The sequence below is a fragment of the Hypanus sabinus genome, chromosome 16 (assembly GCF_030144855.1).
Source record: "Hypanus sabinus isolate sHypSab1 chromosome 16, sHypSab1.hap1, whole genome shotgun sequence".
NCBI lineage: Eukaryota > Metazoa > Chordata > Chondrichthyes > Myliobatiformes > Dasyatidae > Hypanus > Hypanus sabinus.
Window position 1 is genome coordinate 2827239 of NC_082721.1, and position 19540 is coordinate 2846778.

Genomic DNA, 19540 nt, shown 5'->3' on the forward strand with positions numbered 1-19540 from the left:
AATTCTGCTCCTATGTCTTATGGTCTTCTTAAAAACACATTATTGGTGAAAGGACAGATTTCTCCCTGATGGATGATACTGAAGTCTTATGTCTCTGGCCATAGTGAAGAGATTCTTCTGACAGGGACATCAGTACCCACTTTGGAGAGGGTCCTTACTAAGCTCAGGGAACGGAAATTTAAAATACTGAGGCATTTCTTATATTTTTCAAATTCTGAAACATATTTTCTTATATTATTCTGCAATTGCTTCGTATATCCATAGCTTGCTGGAAGTGGCTAAACAGGTCAATAAGGTGGTTAAGAAGGCACATGGCCTGCTTGCCTTTATTAGCTGAGGCATTGAGTTTAAAAGTCAGGAAATTACGTTGCCGCTTTATCAAACTCTAGTTGGGCTGCATCTGGAATATTCATTACAATTCTGGTCACCCACTATAGGAAGAATGTTGAGGCTTTGGAGAATATGCGTAAGAGGTTTACCAGGATGTTACCTGGATTAGAGGGCGTGTGATATCTAACAAGAAGCTGGATAAACTTGGGTTGTTTTCTCTGAACTGGCAGAGGCTGAGTGGAGATCTGACAGAGGTTGATCAGAATATGAGAGGCACTGATAAATAAGCAGACGGTATCTTTTCCCAAGGGTTGAAATATCTAATACCAAAGGGCATGTATTTAAGGTGATGGGGTAATTTTAAAAGAGATGCCAGGGGGCCTGGAATGCGCTGTCTGAGGTGATGGTAGAGACAGACAATTAGGGATTTTTAAGAGATGTTTAGATAAACACATGAATGTGAGGGATTTGGGAGGTTAGTTCAGTTGGCAATTGGATTACTAAATTACTTGTTTCAGCACAACATTGTGGGCTGTAGGGTCTGTTCCTGTGCTGAATTGTTCTATGTTCTGTGTTCACTGTGTGTTTCAGACATGTTCTGCTGTAATGCAGGAACATATGACACTGGGGATGAGAAATCACCATGTGCCATTCACTACCCTGTTTTCTGCAACAGACATTAAAGTATTTCAGGGTCTGAGAGAGATCTGAGTGGTTTAATGTGACTGCATCTGCAACATGGTCTCATTAATTCTCACCGAGTGCGTGTGAAATACCTTTGCTTTTTATCACGTGGAAAGTACCTTAATTTTCGTGCTTGCTGTGGTTGGTCGGCCTTTCTTCTCGTTCTGTAGATTTTCTGGGAACAGGGATTGAATGAAGGGGCTGGAAGAAGAATCACACATGGATCAGATTGAGAAAACACAGAGATATAAATACCCTTCATTTGTCACAAGAATATCCAAACACAAACAGAGTGAAATGCGATGCTTGTGTCAATGACCAACACAGTCTGAAGATGAGCTGGGGCAGCCCACAAGTGTCACCATGCTTCTGACACCAATATAGCATACCCACTACTTACTAACCCTAACCCAGACATCCCTATTTGAAATGTGGGAAGAAACCCATGTGGGCATAGGGAGAATGTACAAACTCCTCACAGACAGTGATGGGAAATGAACACAATCACTGACCTTGCCAAACATTCCACTAACCGTCACACTACAGCTGTCCCTCTGGCTTGTCCCATCACTCAGTGTGATCACGGCTGACCTGTGCCAGGCCTCCACTGCTCTTTCGAGTTGGTTCCATGAGACCCCTGACCCCTACACCTATGACCAATACTCTTCAGCCATCAGCTCCCCATTTCCCCAACCCTAATCTCCCTCCAAGCTCCAATCCCAATCCGAACCAGACCCGACGCGGCTGTCCTACACCCCTTCCTGATGGCTCAAGCTATCACCTTCGGTACAGGTATGGAAAACTACTGACACACCGCAAGAGAAACCACAGTCCCAATGTGAACTTAGGGAGTTTTCAAAAGCGGAAACTAACAAGAGGACAAATATCAATAACCTACAATTCACTGGTTTGCATGAGTTCTATCAGGTCGGTGAAGAGGACATCTCTGTTGCGCTCACAGAATCCATTAACATCGTAGGATACCTGCAATGAAACAGGTTAAACAAAACTCAGACGTCAAGTCTCCAGGAAATAAAACATTGTCTTTACTCTCTCTCCCTGGCTCTCGAAGCCTTCAGTGTTCTGAGGGTATGTTCTTTGTTCTTTTCGGGGTAACCATCAACAATGGAACAGGCAGCAGAGTGGTTTCAAGCTTTATGGACTAATTGTGGGAGCTGGGAAGGAAGCTAACATAATGCTGCAGAGTATTGAGGGTTTGGATATTCTGCCTCTGCTGTTCTCATTGGTAGACGAGTTCAGTTAAGAGCACCTTCAGGAACCCCAGGTTGGGAACCTCTGCACTAGGGGAACACACTGAACTTACATATACAGGTACATATATACAATGACCACTAGGAAGCAAATTAGGCAGTTATTTGGGTATAGGCAATTATATAAAATACAAGCAGACAATTAATTGTTAACTTGCAAAGAAAATATCAATTGTCATTGAAATTATCAACCTTCAGGAAACAATAATCAGCGGTTCACAAAACTATTAACGATTTCAGATTAAAATATGATTACTATCGTTTACAAAACATTCAATTCCTTGAGGGGCCAGATCTCTCATCCTCCATTTCTCCAAAGAGCAAAGCCCTAGATCACTTAACCTTTCCTCATACGGCACGCTTTCTAATCCAGGCAGCGTCCCAGTAAAAATGCCAATAGAGCAGGGGTTCCCAACCTTTATTTTTATGCCATCAGCCAATGGGTTCATGGATCCCAGCTTGGGAACTCATGCCATAGAGGAAGATTAGTTCAATGGAATTAGTGGATGGTGCAAGAATTGGGATTACCTTTCCAGCATAGTGGTGAATTATAAATCCTTGGTTCCAGCTGTTGAAATGATCGTGGCCTCCTACTGCAGCCTGGAGCTTCTGCAGCAACGTTGCATCTGCCCCTTCTCCCGTGGCATGCATGGTGGCACAGACATCATCCAGGACGCACATAATTCCAGGCGGACTCTGCCAATGGGAACACAGGTTGCACAGTGCACGTGGAGGACTAGATTCGATTTAATTAGATAAGTTCTATTAGTCACACGTATATTGATACACACAGCGAAATGTGCTGATTTCATCAAATCAAATCAGCGAGGATATGCTGGAGGAAGCCCACAAGAGTCAGCAAGATCCAACACTATTTACTAATCATAGCCTGTACGCCATTGGAATGTGGGAGGAAACCAGAAAACCCAGAGAAAACCTGCACGGTCACAGGTAGAATGTGCAAGCTCCTTACAGACAGTGGTGGGAATTGAACCCTGATCTCACAGTTGGTGTTGTAAAGTATTATGCTCCCATGATGCCCCCTCTGGATGCCTGAGATAACAACAATCCAACAAAGAGCTTCTAGTCCTCGCTAATGGGAGTCCATAAGACAGGAGCAGAATTAAACCATTCGGCCCATTGAGTCTGCTCCACCATGGCTGATTTATTATCCCTCTCAACCCCATTCTCCTGCCTTCTCCCTATAACCTTTGATATCCTGATTAATCAAGAACCTACCAACTTCCACTTTAAATATACTCAATGACTGGGCCTCCACAACGCTAAAGAAATTCCTCCTCATCCCTGTTCTAAATGGATATCCCTCTATTCTGAGGCTGTGCCCTCTGGTCCTAGACTTCCTCGCTATGAGAAACATCCTCTCCATGTCCACTCTATCCAGACCTTTCAATATTCACAAATAATCAACTGAAAACAAGGGGGCTCAAGTCATTTCAAACTGATAACTTCTCTCATCTCTGGAATTCTCTGTTGCTGAGGGTGGTGGAGACTGGATCATTGGATATACTTAAGGTGGAAATTGATCAATATTTGAAAGATCAAAGAATTGAGGGTTATGTGGAGCTGGAACAGATGTTGAGAACATTAACATATTGAATGGTAAGGTAGGCATGTGTTCTACAATATTGGTCATCAGGAAATGAATTATAGAGTGGCAAGGAAGTATAGAATAAATGTTGCTGAATGGCTTAATTCTGCTCCTTTGTCTTATAGACTCCCACTAGCGAGAACTAGAAACTCTTGGTTGGATTAATGATACTTCCAGCATCCAAAGGGGGCAACACGGTACTTAACACTTTACAGGGACCCATGTTACAGGGCAAGGTTGAATAGGTTAGAACTTTATTCCCTGGAGTGTAGAAGGTTGAAAGGAGATTTGATAAAGGTATACAAAATTAGAAAGGGTGTAGATAGGGTAAATGCAAGCAGGCCTTTTCCACTGAGGTTGGGTGGGACTACAACCATAGGTCATGGGTTAAGGGTGAATGGAGAAAAGTTTAAGGGGAACATGAGGGTAAACTTCTTCACTAAGAGGGTCCATAAGAGTGTGGAATGAGCTGCCAGCACAAAGGGTGGATGAGATTTCGATTTTAATATTTAAGAGAAATTTGGTTAAGAGCATGCATGGGAGAGGTATGGAGGGTTATGGTCCAGGTGCAGGTCGATGGGACTAGGCAAAGTAATAGTTCAGCATGGACTAAATGGGCTGAAGGGCCTGTTTCTGTGCTGTAGTATTCTATGACTCTAACTCACAAGATCCAGAAGGAAATTGTTTAAATTACACATTAATTCCATTAGAATCTCAAGAGTGAATAAGAGCTGTGAACACCAAAATGTTCAGAAACATTGACCCACTCTCTGAGTTCCTCCAGCATTTAGTCCTTCGTGAGACCCCTCATTGCTGCTAAACCCGATCTTTGAGCACTGGTTTGTGATCTCTTCTGTATGACTCCCTTTGAAGGGCATTTGTTTGCACGTGTATCACAGCTTAATCTATAAAGATAGATGGAGGGACAGGTACCATAGTATTGAAGTAATAAAGAGAGACTGCAGAAGGACAGCCAGATTAAGAGAATGACAAAGGTGTGGTAGATGGAATATAGTGTCGGGAAGCGTACGATCATGCACTTTGACAGAAGAAATGAAAGCGTAGGTATGCTCAGCTGAGTGGCCTCATAAGTCCACAAAAATTTCTCTTGGCAGAAAATTTAAAAATCTGAGGTGCAAAGGGACTTGGCAGTCTACCTGCAGAATTCCCTAAAGGTTCCCAATTCCAGAATTCCCCAAAATTCTCTGTAGTGCAGGTTGACTCGGTGGTGAGAAAGGATGCAATTTTGACATTCATTTCGAGAGGACGTAAGGTTGAGGCTTTATAAAGTACTGGCCAGGCCACATTTGGAGTATTGTGAACAGTTTTGAGCCCCTTATCCAAGAAAGGATCTGCTGACATAGAAGAAAGTTTAGAAGAGGTTCAGGAGAATGATTCTAGGGATGAAAGGGTTATCGTGTGAAGCGAGTTTGATGGCTCTGGGCCTGTACTCACTAGAATTGGAATTTAGAAGAATGGGGGGGGGGGGTTGTGATCTCATTTAAAAACCTATTGGATGGTGAAAGGCTGAGATAGAGTGGATGTGGAGAGGATGCTTCAAATGGTGGTGGGGTCTAGGAACAGAGGGCACAGCCTCATAATAGAGAAGTGTCCTTTTAGACCAGGGATTTCCAACCTGGGCTCCACAGACCCCTCAGTTAATGAGAAGGACCCATAGATGAAAAAGGTTGGGAACCCCTGGGCTAGGGTGGTTAATCTATGGAATTCATTGCCAGAGACCAAGTCATTGGGTGTATTTAAAAGAGGTTAATAGGTTTTTTGTTTAGTCAGGGCGTGAAAGGTTATGGAGAGAAGGCAAGAGAATGGGGTTAAGAGTGAAAATGGATGACATGGCAGAGTTGACACAATGGGCCAAACGGCCGAATTCTGCTTCTATGTCTTATGGTCTTAATCATTGTTTGGTGTGGAAATTGCACTATGGTGGACAGGAAGGCTTACAACGAGTAGTCCAAACTGCCCAACGCCACACCAGCACCAGCAGACCTGCCATCAAGGACACACAGTACTGCGCACCCTAGAGTATTTATGTGGTTTCAGATGGTATGGCCTCCCTGATCTCCACATTATTGAGGCTGTCTGGGATTACCTGGAGAGAGAGAAGCAAGTGAGACTGCCAAAGTCTGCAGAAGAACTGTGGCAAGTTCTCCAAGATGCCTGGAACAACCTACTAACTGATTTTCTTATAAAACTGCACAACAGCGTACCTAAGCGAACTGAGGCAGTTTTAAAGGCAAAGGGTGGTCACACCAAATATTGATTTGATTTACTTTTTTATTGTTCACTGCTCTTTACAGACATTTCTGATATTTAGAAACTTTTCATTTCATTATTTTTGAAAGCATCTGTGCTTTACAGAATTTGTTTACATGCACCTAAGACTTTTGCACAGTGCTGTATATACAAAAAGGTGCTGAAAAAGGGTCAGTAATATCATGAAGGATCCCATCCATCCTGCTAATGGACAGTTTGTCCCACTCCCTATCTACGCAGCATTCACACCAGAACCACCAGACTCAAAATCAGTAACTTCCCCCAAGCAGTAAGGCTGATCAACACCTCCACCCACTAACCCTCCCTCCACACCCCAACCACCACTACTTTATCATTTCCTGTCAGTCACCTTATGTACAGACACTCCTATGCTTAGTGTCACTTTATGAACAGACAGTCAATTTATGTGTATGTATAAGCTACCTTAGGTATTTATATTTATGTGTTTTTTAATTATTAATGTGTTCTTTATCTTATTATGTTTTTTTGTGCTGCATTGGATCTGGAGTAATAATTATTTCATTCTCCTTTACACTTGTGTACTAGAAATGACATTAAACAATCCAGAATCTTTATGTTGAATCTAATGTAGAGATAGCATCTGAAATTAACTGTTTTCCTCTACACTGATGCATCTTGATTGAAAGATCAAGGCAAATGTGGAGGAGAGCAGGTGTTTCTTGAAGAGGCCTTTGGTTCATGTCGCTACCCTTGGCGAGACTGCTGTTTCATGTCATTTCCTTCAGAGAGGCTACTGGGGACAGATGCTCTCAGAGCTGTTACTGAAATTCTGAGATTTATGGACTGTAGTTACTATTGTCCTCTTTCACTTCTATATTTTTTTGTGTTCTCACCCATTGGTGGGCTGAGGTTTGGGGTTTGATGTCCTTGTTGCCGATTGGTGGACTAGGGGCTTGTGGTTTGATATTCTTGTTGCTGATTGGTGGGCTGGGGTTTGATGTTTTTGTTGTTTCTCTGTGTTGGTGATCTGTTAGTTTTTATGTGAGGGATAGGTAGGCATTTGCTAGTTTTAGATTCTTTTTCTTTTTTGTGCGGTGGAGGGGGGAATTGATGCTTTTCTTATAACTATTATGGTTTTCTGTTTTTTATGACTATCTGGAGAAGACAAATCTCGGAGGTGTACTCTGCATACATACTTCGATAATAAATGAACCTTTGACGCCGACTGATCTGCTGAGTACTTCCACCATTCTTTGTCTTTACTTGGCAAAATGGCTTACCTTGTTCTCAATCAGGTCACATACAACTTTGTTATTGAAGTATTCAATAGGCGTCCACTTTATCCCCTCTTGTACATATTCCTCCTGTTGACCAGAAAGACATTGGATGCATCACCAGGCCTTGGGAATTTGGCCCAGTCTTCATGACCATGTTTGGGCCATCACAGGCAAACTCACTTGGAAAGGTGCAAGAACCCAGCAGTGGGCAATGGGCTCTCCTCTGCGTGCACACATGTTTGCAGGACATGCCTCAATTCAAGGCAAGTTGAATTTATTGTCACCTGCACAAACACAAACTCCTCCATGGACATCCCAAGCCTAGCTGTGAAAGGAGGAGGGTTGGGCATGGTTGTAGGAAGTAACTGTTGTTGAACCTGCTGGTTTGCAGCTTCAGGCTTCTGTACCTCCTGCCTGATGGCAGCAGGGAGAAGATGGAATGACCTAGAAGGTGGGGTCTTTGCTGCATCCTGTAGATGCTGTCACTGGTGGAAAGGACTGTTCCTGTGGTGGAAAGGGCTGTGTGCACTACTCTCCTGCAGCCTCCTGCATTCTTGCACATTGTAATCGCTGTACCAGGACATGACACAACCAGTCAGGATGCTGTTGTACACCAGTAAGGAGGTTCTTTCACACTCACCAGCCAGAATGCTCTTGCACACTCACCAGTCAGGATGTTCTTGCACACTCACCAGCCAGGATGCTCTTGCACATTCACCAGCCAGGATGCTCTTGCACACTCACCAGCCAGGATGCTCTCACACACTCAGCAGTCAGGATGCTCTCGCACACTCAGCAGTCAGGATGCTCTCGCACACTCACCAGTCAGGATGCTCTCGCACACTCACCAGCCAGGATGCTCTCGCACACTCAGCAGCCAGGATGCTCTAGTACACTCAGCAGCCAGGATGCTCTCGAACACTCAGCAGCCAGGATGTTCTTGTACACTCAGCAGCCAGGATGCTCTCGCACACTCACCAGCCAGGATGCTCTTGTACACTCAGCAGCCAGGATGCTCTCGAACACTCAGCAGCCAGGATGCTCTCGCACACTCACCAGCCAGGATGCTCTCACATACTCACCAGCCAGGATGCTCTCACACACTCACCAGCCAGGATGCTCTCGCACACTCACCAGCCAGGATGCTCTCGCACACTCAGCAGCCAGGATGCTCTAGTACACTCAGCAGCCAGGATGCTCTTGAACACTCAGCAGCCAGGATGCTCTCGTACATTCAGCAGCCAGGATGCTCTCGCACACTCACCAGCCAGGATGCTCTCGCACACTCACCAGCCAGGATGCTCTTGCACACTCACCAGCCAGGATGCTCTCGTACACTCACCAGCCAGGATGCTCTCACACACTCACCAGCCAGGATGCTCTCGCACACTCACCAGCCAGGATGCTCTCGTACACTAAGCAGTCAGGATGCTCTCACATACTCACCAGCCAGGATGCTCTCGCACACTCACCAGCCAGCATGCTCTCGTACACTCACCAACCAGGATGCTCTCGTACACTCAGCAGTCAGGATGCTCTCACATACTCAGCAGCCAGCATGCTCTTGAACACTCACCAGCCTGGATGCTCTGGCACACTCACTAGTCAGGATGCTCGTGCACTCTCACCAGTCTGGGTGCTCGTGCACACTTACCTGCCTTCTTTTTCATCACACACTGGGCTATTGAGCACCACCAGGAAGGGGTCTTGGCTCAACATCAGTAAAACAAAAGGGCCGATTGATGACTTCAGGAAGGGTAAGATGAAGGAACACATACCAATCCTCATTGAGGGATCAGAAGTGGAGAGAGTTAGCATTTTCAAGTTCCTGGGTGTCAAGATCTCTAAGGATCTAACCTGGCCCCAACATATTGACGTAGTTATAAAGAAGGCAAGACAGAGGCTATACTTTATTAGGAGTTTGAAGAGATTTGGCATGTCAACAAATACACTCAAAAACTTCTATAGTTGTACTGTGGAGAGCATTCTGACAGGCTGCATCACTGTCTGGTATATAGGGGGGAGGCTACTGCACAGGACCGAAAGAGGCTGCAGAGGGCTATAAATCTAGTCAGCTCCATCTTGGGTAGAAGCCTATAAGATACCCAGGACGGCCTTAGGGAGCGGTGTCTCAGAAAGGCAGTGTCCATTATTAAGGACCTCCAGCACCCAGGGCATGCCCTTTTCTCACTGTTACCATCAGGTAGAAGGCACAGAAAGCCTGAAGACACTCACTCAGCTCTTCAAGACCAGTATTTTCCCCTCTGCCATCCAATTCCTAAATGAACATTGAACCTGTGAACACTATCTCACTTTTTAAATATGTATTATTTCTGTTTTTGAATGATTTTTAATCTAGTCAATATACGTATACTATAATTGATTTACTTATCTATTTATTATTATTATTTTCTTTCTTCTTCTTCTTCTTCTTCTTCTTCTTCTTCTTCTTCTATATTATGTATTGCATTGAACTGCTACTGCTAAGTTAACAAATTTCACGACATGTGCTGGTGATAGCAAACCTGATTCTGATTCTGACTCATATGGGATGAGGCTGGGAGGGGGAGAGGTTCCTGGATTCTGGACGTCAAAGCTGAACACCCAATCAGAGTCCACGTTCAGTAGGCTGAGAATCTGCCTGTTTTTGGCCATCTGTACACCAGTGTGTCAGACACCCCACAGGCAAACTCACTTGGAAAGGTGCAAGAACCTAGCAGTGGGCAATGGGCACTCTGCATCCTCACTCTGTTTTCACCAGAACTCGGCCATGCGCGGATCAGAAACACTCTGCAACACTGTATGATTTGTAACACTTTTAATTAAAAGTTGAGTATCTCTTCAGAAGCAAAGTTTAGAACCCCCAAAATTTTACTCAGGTAATGTTAACACTGACTAATAGATTGACAATGCTTGTCATGACTTTCTTACCTGTTCTGCCTTCAGGGTTAATTCAATGAAAATCTGCTGGAGCTTCTCATTCACAAAATTAATGCAGAATTGTTCAAACCCATTTTTCTGTGACAGAGAAGGAAAATATTATTCTTAAACATCAAAAGTTCAAAGTTCAAAGTAAATATATGTCACCATATACAACCCTGAGATTAACTTTCTTGTGGGCAATCACTGCAGGGTAAGCTGCCTCAATAACTATTACCCAGTGACACTGATATCTACTGTGATGAAGTGATTTGAGAGGTTGGTCATGGCTAAAATCAACTCCAGCCTAAGCAAGGATCTGAACCTGCTGCAATCTGCAAATCACCACAATAGGTCACTGGCTCTCCACTCAGCCTTGGATCACCTGATTCTGGTTCTGATAAATACAGAGAAAAACCACTGAATCAATGAAAAACCACACCCAAGATGGACAAACAACCCATATGCAACAGACAACAAACTGTGCACATACAAAAAGACAGAAAAATAATAATTTAATAAATAAGCAATAAATACCGAGAACATGAGATGAAAAGTCCATGAAAGTGAGTCCATAGGTTGTGGGAGTGTTGAGGTGAGTGAAATTGAGTAAAGTTGAGTGAAGTTATCCCTCTGGTTGAGAAGCCTGATGGCTGAGGGGTAGTAACTGTTCCTGAACCTCAAATATTGGCATTGCACACTGGAGATCCAATCGGCCCATCCTATCTATACCAGATTCCAGCATCTGCAGTCTCTTGGGTCTCAACCACAAAAAAATGTCCCTTAGGACCTTGAGCCAGTGTCTTACTATAAATCTCCCCAGGATTTGACGGGTGTTATCATCATTATTCGGGGATCTCATTGAAACCTATCGAATACTGAAAGAGCTAGATAGGCTGGATGTGAAGAGGATGTTTCCTATAGTGGAGGAGTCTAGGAACAGTGGACAAAGCCTCAGAACAGAGGGATGTCCATTTAGAATTGAGATGAGGAGGAATTTCTTTAGCCAAAATGTGGTAAGTCTGTGGAATTCATTGCCAGAGATGGCTGTGGAGGCCAAGTCATTGGGTATATTTAAACCAGAGGTTGATCGGTTCTTGGTTAGTCAGGGCATCAAAGGTTATGGGGAGAAGGTAGGAGAATGGGTTGAGATAGATAATAAATCAGCCATGATGAAATGGTCGAGCAGACTCGATGGGCTGAAAAGCCTCATTCTGCTCCTATGTCTTATGGTCTTATCATTGTTCTTACAGAAAAAGTTAAGTGTCAGTGACAGGTTGAAATGGAACCTGGGTAAAATTAAAACCAACGTGCCAGTGTGTCTCCATCCGGGCAGTGTGTGTCAGGGAGGTTTTAAATTGCCCCACGCACCTGTACACTCACTCTGAGAGAGGACTTGATTGGCTGAGACACTGGAGCGAGGGGCAGGGAATTGCTTTCAAAGAGGGATAGAAAGGATGCTGGAGGACCTTGTGGTTGGGATATTCTGACTCCTTCATGGACAGTCTCAAACCTGGCTGTGAAAGGAGGAGGGTTCGTTGTGGGTCTTGCAACCCCACCCCATAAAATCCAAGAGCTGCAGGAACACCAACAGAAGCTCGAAAGACTTTATCCCTGGGAGAGGAAGGATACAGCAAACAGATGGGCTACACCGAGACAATGTGAAAGACTGGCCCAGGACAGAGGGCACTGGTGAGCTACAGTCAGCAGCCTATGCCCCAGTAGTGAAGATGGGATATTCTGTCCAGTCCCTCTTTGTATAAAACTCATCCAATCCCATGTTTTACTACTGAGAAGTATAGAATAGAAGGTTGCAGGAAGATTATGGCAGGTCAGACCCATGGATAACATCTGGCTCTCTAACCATATGCCTGTTTTTGCTGGTTTATAATTATTAAAATGACCACTCTGAAAGACCCCACAATTTAAATCACACACCCTCTCACCAAAAGCTATAGATCCTCACCACCAACAATTCAACATGTGTCCTCTGTCCTGGCAATGAGTTAGGGATGGAATTTTAATGAAATTCCTCCAATTTCATTGCTATTTGCAATTCATACAATAAGTAAAGAGATCGAGCAGCACCTGAGTAGAGCAAGTGGAGTCCATACAGAATTAAGGAAAAGAGTTATTGAAGACCGTGACCTACAGCTCCAAACAAAACTTTTGGTCTATAGAGCAGCCATCCTTTCTACATGACTGTCCGGAGATGAATCATGGGCCACCTACAGCAGACACCTGAAAGCCCGGGAACAAGGATCCTTATGAAAGATTTTGCGGGTCCGCTGGAAGGGCAGACACACTAGCACCAGAGTAATGGAGGAGGCCAAAGGGAACAGCATTTCCACCGTGATAAAGCAACAACTCCAATGGATAGGTCATGTCATCTGGATGTCTAACTCACATCTCCCTACACAGATCCTTTACGCCCAGTTTAAGGAAGGTCAGCGAACCCCCGGTGGGCAAAGGAAATGCTTCAAAGATAACATCAAATTAGCATTTTGTGAGTGTTGTACAGAAATTCTACATTAAATTTAAAAACTGGGAAGACATTGGACTCAATAGATACACCTGGAGGAAATCTGCTCAAGAGGGATCTCTGCTGCATGAGATCGACCTTCACTGTGCCACAGAGAACAAGTGGCAGCAGTGAAAGGAGGCTCAATGTCCAAAACTCCCAACCACTGCTTACGCACGTGCACACTGCACCAGAGCATCTGGATCCTGGATCGGCACCTACAGCCACCTGACAACCCCTTAGGAGAACATCAGAGTGATCACACTACACACTATAATCGGGAGAAGCAGAGGCTCAGTGAGAAAGCAACTTCAAGATTTCTGTGGAGAAGCGAGGGATTGAAGTTTTATATCTTACCCGGAAAATTTCAAACCCGTAAATATCCAGCACTCCAATACTGAATTCTTCGTATGGCTTCTGCATAGCTTTGTTGACAGCCTAAAATGAAGGACGAACACAATATCATTATAGAAGGAATTAAAATGGTTGGGTAATTCAGAGGAATAAGTAACCCTCCATTAAAAGATCCAGTTTGAAAAGTTAAAGGTAACAAACTTTCAATTGAATTTGTTTGAACATTTCAATCAAACGTTGATAGGAATTGATAGAGAGGATGTGAAGAGGAATTCATTGCCTTGGACACCTGCTGAGGCCAAGTCATTGACCATATTTAAAGTGGAGGTTGATAAGGTTCCTGACTAGTCAGGGTGTCACAGGTTACGGGGAGAAGGACAATAAATCAACTACATTGGAATGGAGGAACAGATAATAGACAGTAAACAGTAGGTGCAAGAGTAGGCCATTCGGCCCTTCTAGCCAGCACCGCCATTCACTGTGATCATGGCTGATCATACACAGTCAGTACCTCGTTCCTGCCCTCTCCCCATATCCCTTGACCCCACTATCTGTAAGAGCTCTATCTAACTCTCTCTTGAATGCATCCAGAGACTTGGCCTCCACTGCCTTCTGGGGCAGAGCATTCCACATATCCACCACTCTCTGGGTGAAAAAGTTTTTCCACATCTCTGTTCTAAATGGCCTACCCCTTATTCTTAAACTGTGGCCTCTAGTTCTGGACTCACCCATCAGTGGGAACATGCTTCCTGCCTCCAGCGTGTCCAATCCCTTAATAATCATCTATGTTTCAATCAAATCCCCTCTCATCCTTCTAAATTCCAGTGTACACAAGCCCAGTTGCTCCAATCTTTCAACATATGACAGTCCCGCCATTCCGGGAATTAACTTGTGAACCTACGCTGCACTCCCTCAATAGCAAGAATGTCCTTCCTCAAATTTGGAGACCAAAACTGCACACAATACTCCAGGTGGGGTCTCACCAGGGCCCTGTACAGCTGCAGAAGGACCTCTTTACTCCTATACTCAATTCCTCTTGTTATAAAAGCCAGCATGCCATTAGCTTTCTTCACTGCCTGCTGTACCTGCATGCTTGCTTTCATTGACTGATGTACAAGAACACCTAGATCTTGTTGTACTTCCCCTTTTCCTAACTTGACTCCATGTAGATAGTAATCTGCCTTCCTGTTCTTGCCACCAAAGTGGATAACCTCACATTTATCCACATTAAACTGCATCTGCCATACATTTGCCCACTCACCCAACCTGCAAGTCACCCTGCAATCTCATAACATCCTCCTGACATTTCACACTGCCACCCAACTTTGTGTCATCAGCAAATTTGCTAATGTTACTTTTAATCCCTTCATCAAATTCATTAATGTATATTGTAAACAGCTGCGGTCCCAGCACCGAACCTTGCAGTACCCCACAGGTCACAGCCTGCCATTCTGAAAGGGACCCGTTAATCACTACTCTTTGTTTCCTGTCAGCCAGCCAATTTTCAATCCATGTCAGTACTCTGCCCTAATTTTGCCCACTAATCTCCTATGTGGGACTTTATCAAAAGCTTTCTGGAAGTCCAGGTACACTACATCCACTGGCTCTTCCTTGTTCATTTTCATAGTTACATCCTCAAAAATCTCCAGAAGATTAGTCAAGCATGATTTTCCCTTCATAAGTCCATGCTGACTCGGACTGATCCTTCTACTGCTATCCAAATATGTCGTAATTTCCTCTTTTGTAATTGACTCCAGCATCTTTCCCACCACTGACGTCGGGCTAACTGGTCTATAATTCCCTGTTTTCTCTCTCCCTCCTTTCTTGAAAAGTAGGACAACATTAGCCACCCTCCAATCAGCAGGAACTGTTCCTGAATCTGTAGAACATTGGAAAATGATTACCAATGCATCCACGATTTCTAGAGCCACCTCGTTAAGTACCCTGGGATGCAGACCATCAGGTCCCGGGGACTTATCAGCCTTCAGACTCAACAGTCTATCCAACACCTTGCCTAATATAAATTTCCTTCAGTTCATCCTTTACCCTAGTTCCTTTGGCCACTATTACATCTGGGAGTTTGTTTGTGTCTTCCCTAGTGAAGTCAGATCCAAAGTACCTGTTCAACTCATCTGCCATTTCCTTGTTCCCCATAATAAATTCACCCGCTTCTGTCTTCAATGGCCCAACTTTGGTCTTAACTATTTGTTTGCTATTCACATACCTAAAGAAGCTTTTACAATCCTCCTTTATATTCTTGGCTAGTTTACCTTCGTATCTCATTTTTTCTTGGCGTATTGCCTTTTTTGTTATCTACTGTTGCTCTTTAAAAGCTTCCCAGTCCTTCGGTTTCCTGTTAATCTTTGCTATGTTTTCTTTTATTATGCTTCTTCTCTTTTATTTTTATACTGCCCTTTACTTCCCTTGTCAGCCACGGCCACCCCTTACTCCCCTTAGGATCTTTCTTCCTCTTTGGAATGAACTGATCCTGCACCTTCTGCATTATTCCCAGAAATACCTGCCATTGTTGTTCCACTTTCTTCCCTGCTAGGTTATTGTTCCATTGAACTTTGGCCAGCCACTCCCTCATAGCTCCATAGTTCCCTAGAGAGAGTTAATGGACCAAATGGCCTAATTCTGCTTCTATGTGTAATGGCCTTTCCTACTAGAGGAACTCAATGGGTTGAACAGCATTTGTGGAAGGAAAGGAATTGCTGATATTTTAGACCATAATATCATAAGACATAGGAACAGAATTAAGCCTTTTGGCCCATCAAGTCTGCACTGCTACATCACACTGGTTGATCCATTTCCCTCTCAAACCTATTCTCCTGCTTTCTCCCCATTACCTTTCATGCCTGACATATCAAAAATCTACCAACCTCGCCTTAAATACACCCATTGACCTGGCCTCCACAGCTGCCAGTGACAACAAATTCCACAGACTCACCATCCTTTAGCTAAAGAAATTTCTCTTCCTCTCTGTTCTAAATTGACGTCCCTCTATTTTGAGGCTGCGGCCTCTGGTCCTAGACTCTCCCACCAAAGAAAAAGTCCTCTCCACATCCACTCTATCAAGGCCTTTCAGTATTCAATAGGCTTTTAACAAGATCCCCCCTCATTCTTCTGAATTACAGTGAGAATTCCAGAGCCATCAATCAGTCCTCATATGATAATTCTTTTATTCCTGGAATCATTCTCGTGAACGTCCTCTGAACCCTCTCCAATGTCAGCATTTCTTAGATAAGGGGCCCAAAATTGTTCATGATATTCCAAGTGAGGCCTTATAAAGCTCCAGCAATACATCATTGCTTTTATATTCCAGTCCTCTTGAAATGAATGCTAACATTGCATTTGCCTTCCTCACCTGACTCAACCTGCAAGGTAACCTTTAAAGAATCCTGCATAAGGACTCCTACATCTCTTTGCACCACAGATTTTTAAAATTTCTCCCCATTTAGAAAATAATCTATGCTTTTATTCCTTCTACCACAGTGCATGACCATACACTTCCTGATACTGTATTCCATCTGCCACTGCTTTGCCCATTCTCCTAATCTGTTTAAGTTCTTCTGCAGACTCTCTACTTCCTCTAAACTACCTGCCTCTCCAGTTATCTTCATATTGTCTGCAAACTTTGCAATAAAGCCATCAATTTCATCATCCAAATCATTGACATATAACAAAAAAAAGAAGCGGTCCTAACACAGGCTCCTGTGGAACACCACCAGTCACCAGCAGCCGATCAGAAAAGTCTCCCTTTATTTCCCACTCTTTGCCTCCTGCCAATCAGCCATTCCTTTATCCATGCTAAAATCTTTTCTGTAATACCATGGGCTTGTAGCTTGTTAAGCAGCCTCATGCGCGGCACTTTGACAAAGGCCTTCTGAAAATCCAAGTACACAACATCAATCAATTCTCATTTGTCTATCCTGCTTGTTATTTCTTCAAAGAATTTCACCAGATTTGTCAGGCAAGATTTTCCCTTAAGGAAACCATGTGGACTTTGGCCTATTTTGTCATGTGCCTCCAAGTACCATGAAACCACATCTTTAACAATTGACTCCAACATCTTTCCAACCAGCAAGGTCAGGCTAACTGGCCTGTAATTTCCTTTCTGCTGCTTCCTTTCCTTCTTGAAGTGTGGAGTGATATTTGCAATTTTCCAGTCCTCTGGAACCATGACAGAATCTATTGATTCTTGGAGGTTCATTATTACTGCCTTCACAATCTCTTTAGCTACCTCTCTTAGAACCCTGAAATGTAGGCCCAGGTGACTTTCCTATCTTCAGACCTTTCAGTTTCCCAAGCACCTTCTCTCCAGTAATAGCAACTGCACTCACTTCTGCTCTGACACTCTCAAACCTCCGGCATATTACTAGTGTCTTCCACAGTGAAGACTGATGCAAAATACTTATTCAGTTCATTTGCCATTTCCTTGCTGCCCATTACTTTCTCTCCAGCATTACTTTCCAGTGGTCTAATATCTACTGTCGCCTCTCTTTAACTCTATATATCTGGAAAAAAAACTTTTGGTATAACTTTTGATACTATTGGCTAGCTTACCTTCATATTTCATCTTTTCTTCCCTTGTGGTTTTTTTAAGTTTCCTTCTGTTGGTTTTTAAAAATTTACCAATCCTCTAACTTCCCTCTAACTTCTGCTAAATTATGTGCCCTCGCGTTTGCTTCTATGCTGGCCTTGACTTCTCTTATCAGTCAGGGTTACATCATCCTGCCTTTACTTCTTCCTCTTTAGTGTGTGTCTATACTGTGCCTTTAGATTAGCTCTCAGAAACTCCAGCTACTGCTACTTTACCATCATCCCTGCCAGTGTCGCCTTCCAATCAACTTGGGCTAATTCCTCTCTCATGCCTCTATAATTCCCTTTACTCCATTGTAATACTGATACATCTGACTTCAGCTTCTCCTTCTCAAATTGCAGGGTGAATTCCATCATATTATGATCAGTAAGTGTTCCTTTACCTTCCTCTCCCTAATCATTTCTGGTACATTACACAACATCCAATTCAGAATTGCTGATCCCCTAGTGAGCTCAATCACAAACTGCTCCAAAAAAGCTATCTTGGAGGCATTCCCCAAATTCTCTCTCTTGAGATCCAGCATCAAATTGATTTTCCCAGTCGGTCTGCATATTGAAATCTTCCATGACTAATGTAACACTGCCTTGTTGACGTGCCTTTTCTATCTCCCACTGTAATCTGTAGCCCACATCCTGGCTACTGTCTGGAGGTATGTTGGTCATGGGTATTTATGAAGTGAAGAACAACTCAAGAAAATGACAAGGAACATGGTTGTCTTTTACTAAAAACTAGCTCAAACTGGAGAGAAATTATTATTATAAAAATTATTATTTTAGATTGAAACCCTGCATCGGGCTAGTTAGAGGTTTTGGAGGAGTTGTTCATTGGTTTGTTAATGAAAGCTTAAATCCCATTCTGCTACCCTGGTCATTCAGTTGGAAACTCATTTAAATTGGGATTTCAATTAGTTTCTCAGCAAAGTGGTTTAAAGTGATGTTCCGCCTCTGCAGTCTGTGTACATGCACGATCCTCAGTATTGGAACAAGTGTCTCCTGACTGTAATGACCCTGGAAGGACCAGTGCGAGAAGCCCCACTCAGGACCCTGGTGCTCACAGAGTACAACTGCAGTCAGTCCCCACTGAAAGCAGACTACAAAACATTACCCAGGACCAGGAGTGGCCTGAAGCAGACACTGTCAGGGAGGGAACATCACCCAGCCACTCCCTGTGTAACACACACAAGGTGCTGCAGGAACCCAGTAGGTCAAGTAGCATCTGTGGAGGGAAATGCTGAATACTGATGAGGGACTGCGCTCTGAGACATTGACTGTTCATTACCGTCCATAGATGCAGACTGACCTGCTGAGTATCTCCAGAATTTTGTGCGCATGTGCACATGCATGTGTCTGTGTGTGTGCATGTGTGTGTTGTGTATGTGTGTGTGTGTGTGTGTGTGTGTGTGTGTGTGTGTGTGTGTGCGTGTGCATGTTTGTGTGTGTGTACGTGTGTGTATGTCTGAGTGTATGTGTGTTGTGTGTGTGTGTCTCTCTGTGTGCGCGTGTCTGTGCGTGTGTGTTGTGTGTGTGAGTGTGTGTGTGTTGTGTGTGTGTATGTGTGTGTGTTTGTGTGTTGTGTGTGTGAGTGCGTACGTGTGTTGGGAAGCAGCTTGGACGAGGGAAGCGCCTGGTGTGAAAAGTGCTAGTCTTTGGCTCGAGAGTCTTCAGCGAGGAGGCTGAGGAAGGAGACTACACCAGGCACAATTGCAGAGGGTGAAGACAT

General features: G+C 43.8%; 1 protein-coding gene across 2 annotated transcripts in view; it reads right to left on the reverse strand.

Annotated features, from left to right (window-relative positions):
- Positions 1-19540, reverse strand: part of LOC132405954 (unconventional myosin-If-like) — a 158653-nt gene that overhangs the window by 38410 nt on the left and 100703 nt on the right. For both annotated transcript variants that reach the window (XM_059990985.1, XM_059990986.1), the window contains 6 exons: positions 13222-13302; positions 10356-10442; positions 7428-7511; positions 2814-2981; positions 1913-1998; positions 1134-1215 (listed from right to left, as the gene is read on the reverse strand). In XM_059990985.1, coding sequence (XP_059846968.1) covers positions 1134-1215; positions 1913-1998; positions 2814-2981; positions 7428-7511; positions 10356-10442; positions 13222-13302 — 588 coding nt within the window. The remainder of the gene's footprint in view (positions 1-1133; positions 1216-1912; positions 1999-2813; positions 2982-7427; positions 7512-10355; positions 10443-13221; positions 13303-19540) is intronic.